General features: G+C 41.2%; 2 protein-coding genes across 2 annotated transcripts; both read left to right on the forward strand.

Moving 5' to 3' along the window:
- Positions 1 to 2,964: 2,964 nt before the first annotated feature.
- LOC109475721 (zinc finger protein 678-like) lies at positions 2,965 to 4,155 on the forward strand. Its single transcript, XM_019776485.1, has 2 exons — positions 2,965 to 3,131; positions 3,216 to 4,155. The coding sequence occupies exons 1-2, from the start codon at positions 2,980 to 2,982 to the stop codon at positions 4,153 to 4,155; spliced, it is 1,092 nt and encodes a 363-aa protein (XP_019632044.1). The 5' UTR covers positions 2,965 to 2,979.
- Positions 4,156 to 11,133: 6,978 nt separating this feature from the next.
- On the forward strand, positions 11,134 to 11,961 carry LOC109475722. The gene has a single exon (XM_019776486.1). The coding sequence runs from the start codon at positions 11,134 to 11,136 to the stop codon at positions 11,959 to 11,961; it is 828 nt and encodes a 275-aa protein (XP_019632045.1).
- Positions 11,962 to 16,185: the final 4,224 nt, after the last annotated feature.

Below are 16,185 nucleotides of genomic sequence, written 5' to 3' on the forward strand. Positions count from 1 at the left end.
AAAAAAAGAACCACAAAACCAAACGAGACACAAGAAACAAACCCCTAGACGTTCTAAATACAGCTTAAAACATCTCCGTTCTCTCCGTTGCCTCTCTCCGGACTACTCCTGAAGACTTCTCGGCTCGGTGAGGGACGGCTGGCACGCCGCCATAGCGTGCTGAGAACCGACTGCTGAGGAGCTAAAAACTGACGTCCGGCTGCGCAGATGAGGTCGCGACAAGTGAAGGATAGAAGAGTGATGACGTCATAGGTTGTTGACCCCTCGCGAGATTTCGCGATTGGTCAACTTTAATATGACGTCAGTGGGAATATTAACTTCTTAGCGAAGTTAATAAAAAGCCCGTTTCTTGTGAATTTCTATATATTTAACTCAATGTCACAGGTTAGGGTATTTGTCATTTTTAGCTTTTATCTCGTTGTAATATGTTTTTTTTTTAGAATTCGTAGCTTAAAAGTTTTAGTAAAACTCGAGTAGGCGATTTTCCATGTCATCTGTCACAATACCCATGTACTACTTGTACATGGAAGATCATGGAAGGATGGAAGGATGCCTACTACTACGTGTACTCGACGACAGCAGGCCTGAGTACGTCCTGCACTTTGTTCTAAGACCCGTGTACATTTGTTGGGTAATCAGGTAGTGAGATTTGACCGCAGGGAGGGGAATACTTCCGGGTCACGGCATTGCCCTTCCTGTCCGCATCTGTACGGAATCTTGACCGGCATCTTGAGCAGTTTTCCGGCTTTTGAGAGTCCGAAATCGCGCTGTGCAGTGATTACACTGGCAACTGTGTCTCAACTAACTTTCAGGTAAGAAAAAACTGACACGTTTTGGTATTCAAAGGTTTGTAGAATTGACAAATCAATGGTTTGTGTGGTGGTGTATATGGGCACAATTTTGTTTGGGCTGTATGCACTCATCCACTGACTTTCAGTGCAGCTACGCAAAAACATGTTGTATTGTGGATCACTGATGATGAATTATCTGACAGAAATTGAGCTGGATTGTACTAAATTCCAGGTTTAGCTCTCAAATGATGATTCATAGAAGTTAACAGCTCACGAGGTAAGGTAAACAGATTAACTGATCAAGGGTCAGTAGGGGGTTACCGGGTTATCCTGTGTGTGTGTGAATATCAAATGAAATTATTGCAATCCAGTCTGGAATTTTATTAGCCGAACAAAAATTACTATTATGAGGGAATTTTGGTTTTGTTTGATAATGACCGCGTCCATATCTGCTCTATTTTTAAATTAAAATTATGTAAATTGAAAACCCCTACGTGAGCCCGCCTCTCACATCTGGATTCCATCATGCCGTGACGCCAGGCGGGGAACTGTGAATTCCTCGGGACGGTTCGCTAACTGATGCAGTGTGGATTCGAAACCACGGGAAAGTTCACTAACTAACGCAAATGATGCACGCTGAATCTTCGGGCAGAAGTTTCGAACTTTTGGTGGCTGAAAGACAGGATGGGGCGGCATTCACTATGTACCACTGAAGTACTGAACATTGCATTGCAAAACGTGTTCCATTCCAAAAACATTACTTGGAATAAAACTAAGTGGAATGCACTCCAAAACATGCTCTATTCCAAAACATGATTTTTCGTAATCACGTGTCTGGGGCGGAGCCTCGTACTTCTGATGGCGTGGCTAAATGATACGTGTCTGGACATGTTTTGTAACGCTTTACGTCCATTATGGCTACAGTCTGAGACGTGTCGAGTTTAATGATGAATGGGAGTGTATAAATGTCTCACTAGTGTTTAGAATACCTGTCACTTATCGAAATATCAGCAAATATTTCCCTAAGTTTAAAATTGGTAGCTTTTGTATATTACGGATATTAGCATTGCCCATGCTGTCTGCCTCTTTATATTTTGACCTTCTAAACCTCCTCAGTGTTAGTCACGGCACACCCGTCAATTAAACTTGGACACCTGAACACAGGATGGACACTACACTGCCGGAGCATGGTAGAGCTCACACGCAGCTCACAATCTATAAGTTGATCATGTTTAAAAGCAGCAGCCACTCCACACTATTCTAATTGAGTCAAGGGGACGCTCCTGACCTGGGCGCGCATTTGTCAGAAGCGTAACCAGGTTAGGAGCAGTCCACGTGACCTCATACACACCTGAGTACCCTCACCTGGCACCAGCGTGCTTAAATACGGCATAGAACAAGATATTGCACATTCGGAGCCCTGGAGACCGGCCAGGACAAAGTAGAAACGAGCGAACGAGCGTGACGGAACACGCGGAGGGGGGGAGGGGGTGTGTGGTTGTGGGCTGACGGCGTCTCAGTGGGCGAAGCGAATTTAAAAACAGCCCACCCACCCACCCACCCTCTCTTTCAACGTCTACTTGAAGCTCGCTACACGTCCCTCTGGGCGATTGCTCCGGACTTTCTGCCCATACCTTTAACCCCTTCCCGGACTTCGCCCAGGGTCACTTAGGATAGGGTACAAATTGATGTTGTCGAAGCCCTTTCCCAAGCCTATATGTCAGGAGCACGTTTTAGAATATTCCATTTCGTGATTTAGTCTGAAACATGTTTTGGAATATTCCATAACGTGCCTTCAGTATGAATAATTAATCACCACCCCTGTCAATCAAAAGTAATTGACAGCGTGATCCGTCACGTTTTGGAACATTCCAAATCGTGGTCCATCCGCGCCATGATTTAGAATACAAGGTGTGGAATGCCTGTTGCAATCTAAAACGTGATCTATTCCAAAACATGATTTGGAATAACATGTTTCGGAATGCAACAAGTTACATAGCATCAGCAATCGCATACAGTAAAGTCAGGTCAAATTTGCCCGTCTTTTATGTTGTATCAGTGGTTTTAGTTACGTTGAATGCTTTAGTAACTTTTATTCTATACTATGCTATGCTACAAAACTAATTACTCCACGTTTTATAGATCTCTTGTCTCCTTTTGTACAGAAGTGAATCCAGATATTGTTGACATGGCGACAACAGGCAGCGGACAGGGTTCGGATGATACCAGGAGAGGATCAGTAGGGGGTTCTGCTGACACTGTTTTTACCTGGCAAGGAAAAAGACGTGAAGAGTCTGTAGAGGAGTTCAGTGAGGAGGAAAAAGGTGTAGAAATGTACAAGTGTGAGGAGTGTGCCAAGCCGTTCAGTTGTCCTTGTCTTCTTAAAACTCACATGCGGGCTCACACATGGAAAAAATCCTACAGGTGTGAGGAGTGCCGGAGACAATTCAGCCGCCTGGGTGATCTAAAGACACACATGCGGACTCACACTGGGGAGAAACCTTACAGATGTGAGGACTGCAGCAGGCAGTTCAATCACCTAGGTAATTTGAATAAACACTTGCGAACTCACACAGGGGAGAAACCCTACAGGTGTGAGGAATGCAGCAGGCAGTTTACTGAGTTTGGAACACTGAAGACACACATGCATACTCACACTGGGGAGAAGTCCTACAGATGTGAGGACTGCAGCAGGCAGTTCAATCACCTAGGTAATTTGAATAAACACTTGCGAACTCACACAGGGGAGAAACCCTACAGGTGTGAGGAATGCAGCAGGCAGTTTACTGAGTTTGGAACACTGAAGACACACATGCGCACTCACACTGGAGAGAAACCTTACAGATGTGAGGACTGCGGCAGTCAGTTCAATCACCTAGGTAATTTGAAGAAACACATGCGGACTCACACAGGGGAGAAACCCTACCGATGTAAAGAGTGCGTCAGGCAGTTTAGTGAGGCTGGTCATCTGAAGAGGCACATGCGGACTCACACTGGTGAGAAACCCTACAGGTGTGAGGAATGCAGCAGGCAGTTCATTGAGCTTGGAACTCTGAAGAAACACATGCGGACTCACACTGGAGAGAAACCATACAGATGCGAAGAGTGCAGCAGGCAGTTCAGTCAGCTGGTTCGTTTGAAGGAACACATGCGGACTCACACTGGAGAGAAACCCTACAGGTGTGAGGAGTGTGGCAAGCAGTTTAGTAAGCTTGGTGATTTGAAGAGCCACATGCGTATTCACACTGGGGAGAAACCCTACAGGTGTGAGGAGTGCGGCAGGAATTTCAGTCGGCTTGGGACTCTGAAAAAACACATGCGGCGCGGACACACAGGAGAAACTCTACATAAGGCAGGAGTGTAGCACACATTTTATACAGTTGGGTCATCTGAAGGCACACTGGAGAAACAAAACAGATGTGAGGAGTGCAGGAAGCAATTTATTCAGCAGAAATCTAAAGTCACATTTATGGCAGTTGTGGCCAGTTTAGGAGAAGTAGTACTAGTAGAAGAATGGTTTATTTCGCTAAAATACATCGCAGCCGCAAGAATGAATTGCGTATTTCTTACAAATAATATACTTACATGTAGCGTAGTTGGAACACTTCTTCAAAAGAACACTTATTAGAACAAGAAAGTGTCCGTTTCACATGGGAATTCAGTGAACATGCACAGTTCGTAAACTGTGTTAGTTTAAAGGGATGCAGAATTGAGCATACTATTTAGACTTACCTCAAAGTTTATGACTATCGTGAAATCAAACGGGTGAGGCAGCCTACATGCTTATGAGTGACATACGTTTCAGATACCAAGTTAGTTCAAAGACCAGCAGTATGACCACTGGGTCAAAGATGATTTCTTTTATTATCATGCCTTAGTTTTGGAGTACATCAGGTCAGTCACATCAGTTTTTTTACATTGTATGTAGAAGATGTAGAATTATTTTGATGGAGAATTAATGCTGTCGTTTAAAGCAGGAACGCATATGTATCATTCTGTGTTGTTCAGCTGATATTATAACTACTCTTTGGCTGACGAACCAGCTTAAAAACAACAGATCCTGCGAGAGTGTTTGATGTATTTTTATCCTGATTTTTTAAAAAGATATCACCAACATATTTATCTCTTATCGTGTAGTTGATAATCGGGTAAGTTTGTTATATTCATGTTAAAAACTTATATATTTGCTTACAAAATAGTTTTGTTACAAATTATAACCAGCATTCTTTTTACGTAGAAGTATTCAAAATATTTTTGGTAGAAATGATAACAATATTTTTAATTAGAAGTATTCAAATAGTTTTGTTAGAAATTGATTACAAGTTTTTTTTTATCCACCACTCAAAAATCAAGACCATATGTCCAGGACAAAAGATACAAAAAGCGGAAGGTCTGATGTAGTACCAAGGTCAGCCACCAGGAGGCACAAAATCAACCTTGACCTTTGCCTACCCAACACCTATCCACATACTAAATATCATTACAATCCATCCAAAGGTTCAAAGGTTATGTTGGCCGGAGATGTCCGGAAACACAGACAGACAGATACACAGGTACACAGACAGGCACGCCAAAAATAATACCTCCATTTTTCATGGAGGTAACAAGTGTAAACCAACTTGAAGTTTATCGTTATCACCAGGTTACGGCACTAATGTGATTCTCAGTAACATGCATTTCAATAGAATCCACCAGTAGTGTGATTTATTTGTTGTGGTGGCTGAATAAGTAACACTTTATCAACTTAGGGATAGCACCTAGTGCGCTCACTATTGTCGGTTTCGTGTCGCTCTGTTTGTAGTTGCCTTTGTCCAGTTCGCTGGAGAGTTGAGCCTGTAACGACCTAAAGAAGGTGGATCATGTGAAACAATTCAAGAAAAAAAATCAAAGTCTTAGCTTTGAGGGTATGATATAGATTGTACTTACGTTAAAGTACTGCTTTGACTAACGTAAGATTGCATGTTTCAAGTTCTTTTGACAGTTTTGTTAAAAAGGAAAAGCGTTGTTTTTAAAGACTGATTAACATCCGATATTAGCATGTTCTTTTTATCCTATTCATCTTGTTACTAAATAATGGTTGTCAAAGGTGATAGCCTTGATAGAAGTAGCGTATGTAGTCGTAAGTGGGTAAAGTAAGTTGCTGATGTTCTACTGTATTCATACATTTTGTAGCCATTGAACCAACAGGTACTTGTTATACTAACTAACTTATAGAGACTAATATTTAATGTCGAAATACATAGCCTTGTTCAGCTTTGGATATGTTAACATGCGTTTGTTGGAGCCGTTTTTGTCTGTTGCAAATAAATGTTCAATTTAAACCTTAGATATGCCTTTGCCTATAACTCTCATTAGGTTCGGATTTAACTTTCAGACGGATAGAAAATGATTGAAATATTGAAACATTCATATTCTGGTTAATTAGAAATGTAAAATAGGGTTTATTATTACAAAATGCTCAAGTAGGATTTCCCAACGTCAGACTAAGCCAGCCACAGAATGCCAGGGAAAGTGTACATGCAACCCACTTATTGTAAGTGATATATTCATTACTCTTGCCGGTATGAGTTTTTCAACAAACTCCTGTCGTGCAGAATCCCTACAGGCGTAAAGCCAGAGAGCCGAGTTAACTGGGCGGCAGGGATCGTCTACAGGCCCGAGGATTGCCGCCAAAAATCACGATAGGACTGGACACAGGCTAGTCAAAGTAATGATAAATGCGTCCTAAAAATATTCTTAGATACATACAAACTAGGGTAATACGAGGGGTGTTCAAAAAGTTCTCGGCCTCACCTAGAAAACGTCATGGCAGTAAATTTTTTCTTACACTATTTTTTAATATAGTCTTCTTTAACTGCAATACATTTGGTCCAGTGATGTTCCAGCTTTATTTTCCCCTTGTGGAAGAAAGTTGAATCTGGAGCCCCCAGATAAGCCTATACCGCATAGATGACGTCATCATTACCATCAAAACGTCGACCACGTAAGTGGAACTTGAGTTTAGGAAACAGGTAGAAGTCCGAGGGTGCTAGGTCAGGTGAATTGGAAGGGTGGGGTTAGACTGCAAACCCAAATTCGTTTGCTGCTGTCACTGATCCCTGTGCTGTGTGAACAGGTGCATTGTCAGCACGCTGGCTCGGAGCTTTCCTCTCCTTTTCTCTTTGATCGTTGCCCTCAAATGTCGTAATTCTGTTGCATAGTACTCCCCATTGATGCTTTAACCCGTTCACATGTAGTCAACCATGATTACTTCCTTACTGTCCCAGAAAACAGAGGCAAAAACCCTGTCAACGGACGAAACTCGCTAAAACTTCTTGGGGGGCCGGAAAAATTATTCATCCATTGTTTGCTCTGTTGTTTTGATTCGGGGTGAAAGTGGTGAACCCAGCTCAACTTGGGTGAAAAATGTTTTGAGGAAATTGCATGGATTGGACTGAATTCGTTCCTTGAAATGTTAAGCCTGTTTAACTGCTGATGTTCAGAAAACATTCGAGGCACCCACCATGCAGACAGTTTTTTCATCCCCAGGATGTTCGACAAAACATTGTGAACTGAGTCATAACACAGGCCAAAGAACCTGCTACATGTTGGCCAGTCTCACATCTGTCATTTACTACCATGTGATGGATGGCCTCAACTGGATTGTCCGTGGTGCTGATTTGTGGCATCCTGACATATGTTCATCTTTTGTGCTCTCCCTGCCGCGCTTGTAGCTAGTAACCCCATTCTTTATATTTAAAATAGAAAGGGAGTCATCACCAAGTGTCTTGACCATGTCTTCATGGATGTCCTTAGGAGACATCCTTTTTTATCGATACACTTGATCAGAGCAGACGCTTCTTTTGCGGCCATTTTGTGATTTGCCCTCACCCACCCCATTTTGACGGGGCGTCACGTGCTCATTAATGAATACAAAAATTTGAATTTTTGTGTGCAGTGTTGTAAGACGTCATAGTATACAGCTATACCAAAGAATAGGAGTTTGACCTTTATTTTCTAGGTGAGGCCGAGAACTTTTTGAACACCCCTCGTAAGTCTCCAAACTTATGAAACATTTCATTTCTGTGCCGTTATATTCATAACATGTCTGACAATCTTTGCTGCTCCAATTAGTCTAGAAAATAGTAATAACTACGTTTTTTTAATTATCAGCAGAAACTGTATGTTTTTCTTAGGTAAACATAACTACATGTAGCCAGTGGGTCCCCTTTTCGCAATTGTAGCAGAAGAATTACATGCATATTAATATGAATCTGTTGATTGTCTGAGGCTTACTGCTTAGATACCAATGTTGTGTACTCCTGCTGATGACCCTGTTTGCACCTTCAGGCAAAAAAATAAGCAGAAGAGTAGAGAATTGAACACTTCTCTTCAAAATGATCTTTACTCATCTATTACTTCTAAAATTTCCTGTAAATTACAATCGAAGTAGTAAAATACCAGACTGTATGCATCACTGTTTGTACATAGAACTTTATATTTTGTATCCCTCGATTTTGATTGTATGTTGAACCGCACATTATAGCTGAAATCTAGCTATACACACCGTTATCTTTTCCAAATGTAACTGAATATGTTTGTATGTTTGGCTTGTCAAGAGGAAGAGATAAATGTTTTTGTTACTGTGTGCGTTTTCAGGACGAAAAAAAATGCCACAGGTAATTTAATTACCACGAATTCGACAATTCCACAGAACACAAATTAGTCTACCAGCCCGTGTCCCAGAAATAGAATATGACGTCAGATAGTTTGATACTGGATCTAAGTCGCTATAGTCCGCCAGCATTTGGAGCTTTGTGGCAGAAGCTCTGCAAATTCCCGCCGTGGATGACATGACGAAGCCACCGTTTACACAGGTACTGTACAGGTACTATACATCCGTTTATACAGGTACTGTACAGGCACTGTACATCCGTTTATACAGGTACTGTACAGGTACTGTACATCCGTTTACACAGGTACTGTACAAGTACTATACATCCGTTTATACAGGTACTGTACAGGTACTGTACATCCGTTTATACAGGTACTCTACAGGCATCGACACATCTGCTGTTTATCTGTCAAGTGCGTTTATTCAGAAAGGGATTTTCTTTGCAGTGACCGATATTAGATTGTGATACTTTCATTATGTTTGTAAGGAGGATAGTGAATGTCTGTTTAGTATTAGTTCTGTGTCTGGTAGTGCCGTGTGTAGATGCTGGGCAATTGGGACACTGTAAAAAGATACCAATGCCAAGCTGCAGTATTGGGGACGGACTAGAGTACAAGTATGATACTGGAAAGTATTTTTCTAGGTGGAATAAAGACTCCTACTTTCATCATGAATACCTAGGACCTTTCAGGAACATCCATTCGTCAAGAACGTATATGTCCTGTTACAACTGTTCAAGTAAAGAAAGTGTGTTAAATACTAGTAGTGTTGAAGTCCAAAGTCCATCACAAGAGGACAGGACAATACTTATGATTATAGAGCACAACATCGGTACTCTGACTACTGGTGATACCACTGCTGTCTCCAAGATACCGTGCGGTACACAATGTGGTGTGTGGCTAGTGAATTGTAACATAACAACCATAGAGGCAGGAGCGTTTTGTAAAGTACCACAGGTGAAGACCCTGGTCATCTGGCTGAACAACCTCCCAGTTCTGAGAAGCGGCACGTTTGATGGGATGAAGAGTCTGGAACAGCTACTGCTGCTGGACAACAACCTGGCCTATCTTGAGGTAAAATGTCACGAACATTCTATATTCAATTATTATTATTAATTATGAAAATTAGGATAATAATACAAAAATGGAAATATTCTGAATAAAGCAATCTTCGTGATATTGACACATATTGCTTCACATAAGCACATTTAAATCAGCATTTCATACTTTGGGCATTCAAGACTACAGAAACAAGCCCTAAGATTAGTCCATTTTTTCTAGGCGGTCTCCAAAAAATCATCCCAGGGCCGTTTCAGTAACCATTTTCCAAAATTTGGGGAATCTTTGCTCCGTGAGGATCAATAGACATTGGGACAGTGAGGTTTAACCTCAGTATGTAGATAAGTGAGTAGAATATTGGCTTTGAAAAGTCGGGTTCCTGAGCACTAAAAACTGCATTGGATGCCTTCAAGTAAATGTGAATATCATGTACATAAATCATTGTGTTTGAGGGTTGGAACACATTAGTATGTCATCTACATGTGATCCTTCAGACGGCACATTTGAAGGTTTGCCCATGCTACGGGATCTCAGACTTGTTGACAACCACATCGTGACGACAATACACCCTGACGTGTGGCGTGGACTACAGCTCGAATGGTTGGACGTGAGTGCAAATTCATTATCATATGTAGAGCTTGGGGCACAACTGGGCTTGCAGTCTGCAAAGTTGATCTATATCGTAGGCAACAAACTCCAGTCAGTAAGATTCGGTATGTTTGCAGACCTTGTAGAACTTACGACGTTGTACCTGCAATTCAACGAAATCTCCTGGATTGCAGATAGGGCATTCCGTTCCAATCAGAAACTGGGGGTATTAAACCTTGCGGGGAACACACTGACATATGTTTCTGGCCTTTGGTTTAGATTTCCCAAATCAATGTTAATAAATTTGAGTAGAAATAACATTGCTGTAGTCTATCCAAGGTGGAAGGTATTGGGAATAGATATACTGCCAACGAACAACCCTCTGCGTTGTACGTGTGCGAACAACAAGCTGTATCAATATCTATGGAAACACTACAACCCCAGGCCGCAGGTTAATTTGCAGTCTGTATCTCTTCTGGAAAGAGAGTGTCCCGCCTCGTCCCTGGTAGGGAGTCCTCCCAAGCCGGTCAATACCAGCGCATTGCCTTGTCCAGCACCATTTATAGAAATCACGACTGTAGAACAAAATCTAACGCTCGGGCAATGCAAAGTAGCAGGCACGATGTACTGGGAAGACCTGCCCAAAATGTCCTGTATTTTTTCCGATGGTTCAATATATTTCATGGACATAACGTATAACTCGACAATGACACTAAAAAAAGGGGGCCTAACTGTTGTGGTGGAGACCAAGTTGAAAGCTGAAGGCTGGGTTAAATGTAAGACGAGTAACCGTGCGAGTAATCATGTAAGGCATCAATTGTGTTCCAACTACATGGGGAAGTCCACTTTCACACTTTGGTTTGAGGGGCCGGGGATGTGTGCTCATAACAGCAGCTTCTGTACCGTTTCCTCGGAAATTGGGTCCCATACAACAAAATTCAGGGTCGCACACTCAAACTTCTCATGTCCTTCAAAGACAACGTCTAGCAACATAACTCGGCAAAACACTGCACCTTCAGGCAAAAGCACTCATAATAAAGATATGAGGTTCGTGGTGTTTGCAGCGATTTGTGGGTTGCTGCTGGTTATAAGTATAGTCTGGTGCTTGAAGGAAGGAATATGCCTTACTGTCGAGAATAATGACGTCATTGAGGACCACGATAGTTTGAATGAAACAGACATTGGTCCTTACGCAGAAGGTCGCATTGAGGACCACGATAGTTTAAATGAAACAGACATTGGTCCTTACGCAGAAGGTCGCATTGAGGACCACGATAGTTTAAATGAAACAGACATTAATCCTTACGCAGAAGGTCGCATTGAGGACCACGATAGTTTGAATGAAACAGACATTGGTCCTTACGCAGAAGGTCGCATTGGGGACCACGATAGCTTTAATGAAACAGACATTGGTCCTTACGCAGAAGGTCGCATTGAGGACCACGATAGTTTGAATGAAACAGACATTGGTCCTTACGCAGACGGTCGCATTGAGGACCACGATAGTTTGAATGAAACAGACATTGGTCCTTACGCAGAAGGTCGCATTGAGGACCGCGATAGTTTGAATGAAACAGACATTGGTCCTTACGCAGAAGGTCGCATTGAGGACCACGATAGTTTGAATGAAACAGACGAGAAAGGTCTTGTAGAGGACTGCGTGTCTCGATGCGAGACTGGTGCTTTTGGCTCTTCAAAACCTGCTGCTTACGAGCAATGGGCGCTGAATGAAACTTACATAGAGCGAGGTGGTTCTGACAGCGTCATCGGGGAGAATGTGTGTGACGCAACCTGCTACAATTTAACTGATATTACCTCTGTGGTGGAAGGTACCCTTGCAAACATACATGACCATTATAACCCTGACTAGGTATAGACGCTGCCGTAACATCCTCGTTTCTATTAGAATAAAAGCGACCACTCTGCTGATACTTCAAGATGTGAAAAAAGGCCTCCCTACCCTGGTTTGCTTGTTTTGTTAAATTTATTCGCACATAAAAAACTAACAATGAAGAAAGTATTTTTAAAAAGTGCAGGATCAGGGCTCTGGGAAGTAGTCTTTTCAGTGCACTGGAATTTTTCTTTCACCCCGTTGGGTTGGGTGAAAGGAAAATTCCAGCGCAAAAAGAAGAAACCCCGATAAAGAAGTCTTAACAATACGCCAAAAATAACCCAAAACCCAAACCTCTGCTTGGAGAGTAGATGTAGGTACTATTTAGATACACGTAAGTGGGGATGGCGTCTATAAGTACACATAGGGAACTTACTAAATCCAACTGTGACAATCGTTTGAATCGGTTCTTACATTTTCATCATCACAAAGTAGCTAGGCGACGCCGAATTCACTCACTAGACTATAGCACTGTGCTAATGTGAGAATGTGTGTATCTATGAACTATACAATTATTTATATCTACATGTATGAATGTTAGACGTCCAGGGAAACAATTTTTCAAAGACAATTCAAAATCTACCACTAGATGAATTATGGAGATTATGTTCGGGCGTTTCGAGTGACATTGGTAAGTCTTCCTCAGTGTAATTAAAATAAACGGACAGAACTAGTGATCAGGTATCACCTGCTAAATGACCTAGAAAAACCGGTTGGATATCACAAGGATTTTACAAGGCTTCAATATCGGCACCAACTTCAAACCCTACTCTATCCTGAGACAGAAGTTGGTTCACCCTGAAATCTGAAGTGACTAATCTACAGACTGAAATGAGACGAGCCCAACTGCAACGACGCCTATATATTTATTTACATTAGAGAAACCAGGCAACCACCGAAGAAACGATACAAGCAATATTGCAGAACTACTGCAAGCGGCTACTCATCTGCCATCTACCACTATTACACAACATCATTAGGGACACTCTTTCAGACTGGAAGCAACAGACATTCTCGACCGAGAACCACGGTGGTACGATGGTGGCCTTACCATTACAGATACATATGCAGAATACCGGGTATACAGATACAGATATAGAATACCGGGTATGCAGATACAGAATACCGGGGATGCAGATACAGAATATTAATTCTACGGATATGTTTTGACTTTTTCTGTCATTTAATTTTTTTAGACAATCAATATAAGAGAGACTGGTGTCACTCAAATCGTCCGGAATTAATCTCTTTAATTCATTCAGTAATAAAGTTTGATTTGTCTTTCAATACTATGAATCACTTTATATTCGCAGTAGCAAACATTTCGCGGACTGAGAAAAACGGACAAAGAAAGTCGACGAATTATTTGTTCACGGTAATGATATACATTCACGGCGCAGAGGTGACCACGAAAACTGCAAATCGCATATCGCGAATATCATGTGATTTACAGAGTATTCATTTTCCTGTGACAGGTACCTACTCACTAGTAGCCTTTAAGTATGTTTGTTTGTTTCTTTGTTTGTACAATAAAGGAATTATTCATTGTAAATGTATGTTGTTAATTGGTTATATTGATGACATACGCGCATGCTTGTCCGTTTCCAAAAAACAACTATTCGTCCATACTGTATCGTACAAAGCAGCTGCAAAATGAGCAAATATATGCAGTAAATTACGAAAAAAATGTTGGTATATGCAGTAAATTATAAAAAAATGTTGGAAAACCATACTACTGTTGGAAAACGACACGATATCAATTCTAAAGGCAAAGGAGAAGCTGCAAAGAAATACCATAGCAATAAACCATTCACCAATTCATTCATCCATCCATTCATTCACCCATTCATTCACTCATGCTCAGTACTGGCAGAATAGTCCATATTTTTCCGTAATTTATGTATTTAGTTTCGCTCTATCAAGGTAGTATTCTTCATTAACAACCGAGAGGAATTTACCTGCCGATGTTTCTGTAGACCGTCGACGTCTGGTGCCTGTATAAGAAGAGATTTTACATAGTGAAAGACAGAAATATTTACGTCTTTATGGCTGCTAATCTCTCAAATGCTAGTTGTGAGACTGCTCTTAACAATACGCGCGGAAATTGCGTATTTATGTTTGCAATAAGGATCAGGAATGAACTGTGTCATGTGTTCTTTGGAATGTTTTGTCCATATAAATTTTTGACGCCGTTTTATATATCATGAAAGAAGCACACGTGGTTGGTGTATGGAAGGGACAATAGTCTACGGAAAGTCTCATCATAGGATGAATGGAGAAACCCTTAATCCTCGGATTAACCCAAATCCACCCATGGCGACCAAATCCATCTACTTCATCTTTTGTATCCCTCTATATTTTTTTTTCTGAAAGTATTTCACGGAATACAATTACATCATAGCAACGCCGGACGATTCCAAAGGTTATGGACTGTTTTTTTATTCCTTCTTTTATAATAAAAGAAAAAAAAATCAATCTTAGCTTGCAGAAGTGCCATTTTTTATTTCTCTTTGCTTTAAAACGGACATACCGAAATCGAGAAGGTTATACAACCATTAGTACGCAAATGCAATGGCAGTTTACAACGTTTTCCCTCATAACCCTTCTGGATGGAATAATCTTCGTCAGTCTGAAGAACAGTAACGCCGGTATAGTGCAGCTTTCTCCGCCGTGGCGCTACCAGACACACCATGTTTACCGCAAGGATTTTTCTCTTCTACTTGCTGCACTTCTCAAACTGCCCAGGTAAGTTGATTAAAATTCCACTTTTAATGATATTGGGCTTTTGTGGACCATGTGACGTTCAAACTTATCGTTTGACCATCAAATTGTTGGAGAATACTCTACTGGTACATTTTCATCATTATAACAACTTTGGTGTCATTTTTATAATCAAAATTAACCATCTAGATATCTTGTAAATATAGAATACAACACGGAGTATTCCGTATCGCCCGAGGTATCGGCCCGACCGCGGGTCGGGACGGCCGCAGGCCGATCCGACTCGCGCGAGGGCAGGGACCGAGGGCGATGCGGAATACACCGTGTTGTATTTTATTTATGTCATACCCACCCAAGAAAACACGACTTTCAATGCATGATGAGCCAAAATTTGGTGACACTGAACCCTAAAATGCAACAACATCAATTCCAACGTCTGGATTCTGTATTCGAATTTTCGAAAGGGGCACACGCGGTTAGGGCGAAACGCGTTCGAACCGTTTTATGGAAGCCATGGAAGCGTTCGATAATGGGTTCCGGACCGGGCCGTACCGTAAAGTAGGGCCCGGTCCGGAACCCGTTATCAAACGTTATTGCGGCCCGGGTATGATATAATGCAAAATATCAGCACAAAAGGCTACGTATAGAAATAATGATTTCAGATTTATTTCTAATTTATATGCTATATTGTAAGATTGAAAGTACACGTGTATAATACAGTTATGTTTTGTTTATTGGTTTGACTTATTGGCAGTTTACATTTAAAAACACATCAATATGTATAGGGTTATGAACAACGAATGTACGGGGCAACCCATGAAATCTAGAGGTGTATCGAGGTGGTTCCCCGTAAATTTTTAAAATTCCTCTTACACACATGTATTTCACATATTTCAAGAGAAACGAAGAAAGTTGTTCCTTGCGTCGGCGCTAACCAATAATGCACTGCTTCTCCCAGCATACAATGAAATCTAAGAAGAGTCGTCGGTGAAACATGTGCTATTCGTAGTTATTCGTGTTAGGTTCAACACCAAAATACAGAATTCGTCTTTTTCTTATTTCAGTTGATATCACACTTAAGTACATAACAACAAAGAAACTAAAGCCACATACGGCGTTATAGTCTGAAGAACACATTGTTTGGGTCAATTTAATAAGGTGAATGTTTTCTTGAGTTTCCTCACAGCAAATGTTGATGGTCATTTTATATTGTCGACCCTTTTAACCATAATAAATAGTTTACAGTATAACCCCAGTTTGGACAAAGCGCATGTACGTACTTTTAATCTATAGCGCTGACATGAATTGTCTGCTTTCAGAAGATGAGTCTTGGGCTGCTTTATCTACATAGAAATGAATTGATTCTGTTAAGGTTTTGATGATATGATCTCAATGATGATATAAAAGTTGATTCCTCTGATGTAGCTTTATTCCTCAAGTTTTGATGTATACCTTACTACTAAACGGCTGCCATAATGCTGG

This window comes from Branchiostoma belcheri, unplaced genomic scaffold, assembly GCF_001625305.1.
Source record: "Branchiostoma belcheri isolate BF01 breed outbred unplaced genomic scaffold, Haploidv18h27 scaffold346, whole genome shotgun sequence".
Taxonomy (NCBI): domain Eukaryota; kingdom Metazoa; phylum Chordata; class Leptocardii; order Amphioxiformes; family Branchiostomatidae; genus Branchiostoma; species Branchiostoma belcheri.